The 4,379-nt window shown below is 33.2% G+C and overlaps 1 protein-coding gene across 1 annotated transcript; it reads right to left on the bottom strand.

Annotated features, from left to right (window-relative positions):
• Nucleotides 1-2,408: 2,408 nt before the first annotated feature.
• On the bottom strand, nucleotides 2,409-4,147 carry LOC111913148 (putative pectinesterase 14). The gene is made up of 5 exons (XM_023908878.3): nucleotides 3,774-4,147; nucleotides 3,517-3,688; nucleotides 3,213-3,419; nucleotides 2,898-3,142; nucleotides 2,409-2,553 (listed from the first exon to the last, which is right to left on the bottom strand). Exons 1-5 carry the CDS (start codon nucleotides 4,145-4,147, stop codon nucleotides 2,409-2,411), a joined length of 1,143 nt encoding a protein of 380 aa, XP_023764646.1.
• Nucleotides 4,148-4,379: the final 232 nt, after the last annotated feature.

Genomic DNA, 4,379 nt, shown 5'->3' with positions numbered 1-4,379 from the left:
GTCTGATTTAACTATAGATCAAAAAGAGGTATAAGTTACATTAGCATTCCAAAAGAGTCTTTCAATGATATCATATTTAAGGCCTCTTTCCTTCATTTTGACTTAATCCCTTTGAGATTAGACGGTTCTTATATATCTCAATGTTACCATTTACATACCTTTTGGATTTAGAGATCCATTAGAAACCAATAGGTTTCTTACTCGTTGGCAACTGCATGACATCCCAATCATCATCTTCTGTTACTGACTTCATTTCACCATAAATGACATTAATCCATTATTGAGAGTTAAAACAACACATTTCTTGATGAAAGTTGATTGGATCATCATTCATTACGCTAATCTCATCCTCATGTTCTTGGATAAAAATGACACAATCATATAAAATGGTTTTTTTCCACGCCATATTGGATCTACTGAATGACATACCTTAAGGTTGTTAATGTTGATTTTATAGTTGGTGCTTAATAAAAATCTTAATGGCTCTTGCTTAGGGACAATGTTAGGAATGTTTTCCTCTAAAATTGTGTCTTGAGCGACTATAAGTACAACACCCTAGTACAAAACTATAACGATAAAACCTCGGTAACCTAAAATAGCATATTCTTCTTAAATAATGAACAACTATATGTATGAAACATTCGCCATCGACTATAGTTATCAAACATTTGTCACCAAAATAATGTATTCTTCTCTAAAACAACACCTCTAATGTTTTATTCTTCTACAAACTCAACATTTTTAAGGAATCTTACATTTCATATTTAAAAAAAATTAAAGAGACAAGGGATTATAGAACTTGTAGCTCCGAAGGGTAATAAAATAATATACCAACCAACAATTCTTAAGTCTAGTTTCTCCATATATGGCTTATTATAAGTCCTAGCTTCGGCTGGACAACCTGAATATGTAATTATATAATGCTTGGTCTTTTATTATTAGTTCAAAGATTGTAAATGAATTTTGTAGCTATTGTATTTAGGGCTTCTCTCAAAAGAGACTCTAGTAAGAAATAAAGATTAATCATATTTCATATCATATCTTTAAATGTTGGGTTTCGTTGTTCAACTACAACATTCCTTTAGGTCTGGCTAACATGTTTATCATACATCCACATTATTCACCATGGTCAACCTTAATTTTCTTTCCATATTGTAAGATTCTTCTCACTCATCACATAAATATTATTCGCTTGGCTAGATATGTTTGACAAGTATCAGTAAATACTAAATCCATAAACGAAATATAAAAAAACAAATATATCCCCATTAAAATTTTATTTTATATTAATGTATCTCAAATTATCTAAGACAACATTAATCAACAATCTTTTCCGGAAAAAAAAACATTAAAACTCTTAAAGGAGAGAAGCCCAAATGCTCCAATGATCTTTTTATGTGGGATTTGACAAGACTAGAAGGAAACTCTATATTATTTCTCTACCAACCAATAAGGACACTCATTAAGTGTTTTGCCTTTGACGTGGGAATTGAGAAATATTAGAAGGAAACTTATGGCCCAATTGATAGTTGTTGTCTAGGAAAGTGCTTTTGGAAAAATGTTGTCTGGAAAAGTTTAACGACTGGGAAAGAAACCATGATGTTTGATTGAACATTTGATGAACTGTGCTAAATGATAAAAAAAATGTTCATTCAACCAGAAAGATATGGTTTTGGGGCTTTTTGGGAAAGAGATATCTTACCGGGAAAGACCTTTTTTATGTAAATCAACCAGTCTTTTCAGCCCACTCAGCTAGAATAATCTCCTTGGACCTGGAAAGATGTCTATCAAAAGGGGCTTTATGCTATATCCTGACCAAAAAATAAGTCCATGCAATATGTGTTTTACCTTTTATTTAGTACTTTCAAAATTAGAAGGAAAGTCTTTGGTGCTTTTCTAACTAACAAGTGCATTCCATATGCATGTTACCTTTCAGATGATTAATTAACAAGTGATTTTTAATGAGATGGTTTGCAGGACGTACCCTTAATTATATAAATAGTTTTCATATTTGAGTATGCTACAAGTAACTTTTTTATTATTTAAATAGTTGATGTACATCATAACTATTACACAATTATTTTTGATTCGATGCTAAATCTAGTTCTTTGATGCTAACATTTTTTCATTAATGTTATATTAAAGGAAAAAAAATTGTATTACTCTTTTTCATTATGTTATATCAAAGAAAAATAAAGGATATGGAACATCTTATGGAATTTAAGGTACTCATATTTTTTCAGTTTTCATTTTCTTTGTATTAGAAACGATATCTTCTCACAGTAACTTATGAACATGTGATAAAAGACATTCATTAATCTGATAGATTTTGACTTCATACAAGCTTCTCGCAAATCATGTCAAGGAATGCCATGTTTTTGAATTTTTGTTTCTGAATGTTCTTACTACTATTTAATCCACGTACTTCCATCAACATAAGAGATATCCATGAACGGAGCTGCTTCAGCTTTGGTCAGTTTCTTTGCGTATTTAACCCTAAGAAGGTTTACTGCTCCTGGACCAGAGCACCCATACTCTCCAAAGTAAACTAACCTGGAAACACATTTAAACATTAGGCAAGAAATGTTAGTAACATTGACCAGTTACATAAAATACAAATGTCATAGTAGAATAATAAAATGTAGTGTTATATTGCACTTTTTGATGGTTGAACAATAGAAGCACCAAATATCGTAGTATAATAATAAAATGTAGTGTTACATAAAATACAAATGTCATAGTTGATATGGATCTTTGAGGATTTCAAATTAATGTGAGAATGCATGCATGCAAATAAGCATGTAACATAGATGGTTAACATGAGAATTCATGCACGCAAAGAAAATTTGAACTTTTATGATTGAAGTAAGGGGTAGAAAGACTAAAATAGCCATAACTGATCTCTTTTGGGGTCTCTCCAGTCATTCCAGCCATCTGGAGTAATAACTGCAGACATGAAAGTGTTTAAGTAGACGATAGTTGAATATACACCCCAAGCCCTTCCAAGCCACACCTTGCCACTTCCTCCTATCTTACAGTTCACAAAAGAAAACCCCGTTTTCTCTTTAGTTGAGGCTCTTTGTTGTGCTGCTATTGCTCCAATGGCCTTAGCACCACTGGGTACCGAGTTAATCTCACAATCCTGAAAGAAAAAGGTGGTTAAAAACATATACTTCTCTTTATCTAGGTTTTCTTGAAAGAGTGATAATTACTTGGTAGAGTGATCTAGCATTCCCAAAGATAAAATCTACCGTTCCTTCAATGTGACATTTTTTAAAATAATGCCTTCCTTCAGCATCGTTAAGAGTGTCCTGAAATCCAAAAAACCCGCAGTTATAGAAAGCTGATTGATCTCCTCTAACTCTCAGTGCTACAGCTTGTCCTCCAATTGCACCGGGCGCTGGACGAGGAGCTGTGTTCTTTGCCATTCGAGAACAAAGCAGCAAGCATGTCAATATTCAATGGAAAAAATATGTTATTTTTTGAACTTTCGTATGTATGAGTTACTTGCATTACCTTAAAGCCAATGTCATAAGCAATGAAATTTTTAGCATCAATGCAAACTGTGTAGCTGTAGATAGTGCCTTTAGATGAAGCTGCAGTGTCATTCCAAGCGATCGTTGTCTTTTGAGAACCTTGACCTTGAATTATCAAATTGATTTTCTTTACGCCCACCAACACTTTCTCCCTGCCATAACAATAACATGTTTGGTTTTTAAATGTGTTCAACACAACTTATAAGTCAAGTAGATTGCATGATCATGAAACATTACTTGTATGTGCCTGCATCAAGAATGATTAGTGTTGGTTTCGGGCTATTATCAGGAACAGCGGCCACTGCCTTCTGTAATGTATTGAACTTCCCACAACCATTTTGATCAACAGTCAAGACAAGCTCAACTTTGTATTTTGCTACGAGTGCAGACTTCCACTTACTGGCATCACAAGTGACCCCACTCCTCGTCAGACCGAGACTTTTTCCTATAAAATAGAAGAACTCATAAATTCCGCTTTGCTCAAAGATCCTTTTGATAAATATGACTTCAATGCCCGTTATAGAGATATTAGTGGTGTAAAAGGAGAGTACAAAGGAAAGGAGAGCAATGGCCGTAACAGACGACCAAAACCATAATCTGTTGGTATTCATGGCATTGGATTAAAGGATTGCGGTACTTTGCCCATAACTATGAGAGTTTTATTTTGTATTAGTAGGCTTGTTTCTAAAAGGCGGTTAGTTTGATAATGCGTTGTAATAGGTTGGTTTTAAGTGGGACCCATCACCTTTATCATTTCTTACCGTGTATTGCAAAACAGAAAAATATATTTTCATGATAAATTAAATATCTTATTATATTTTATTCCTACTTATCTTCATACAA

The sequence above is a fragment of the Lactuca sativa genome, chromosome 1 (assembly GCF_002870075.4).
Source record: "Lactuca sativa cultivar Salinas chromosome 1, Lsat_Salinas_v11, whole genome shotgun sequence".
Taxonomy (NCBI): Eukaryota; Viridiplantae; Streptophyta; class Magnoliopsida; order Asterales; family Asteraceae; genus Lactuca; species Lactuca sativa.
Note: the sequence above shows the minus strand (reverse complement) of the source record. Positions and strands in the feature narration are given on the sequence as shown.

What these genes read in the sequence shown, in the direction of transcription:
- LOC111913148 (XM_023908878.3), bottom strand. Translation starts at nt 4,147, where the DNA reads ATGAATACCAACAGATTATGGTTTTGGTCGTCTGTTACGGCCATTGCT. An exon ending in CTTGATGCAGGCACATACAA is followed by an intron (nt 3,689 to 3,773) that starts GTAATGTTTCAT and finishes TTGTTATGGCAG; the next exon opens with GGAGAAAGTGTTGGTGGGCG. An exon ending in ATGCTAGATCACTCTACCAA is followed by an intron (nt 3,143 to 3,212) that starts GTAATTATCACT and finishes TTTTTCTTTCAG; the next exon opens with GATTGTGAGATTAACTCGGT.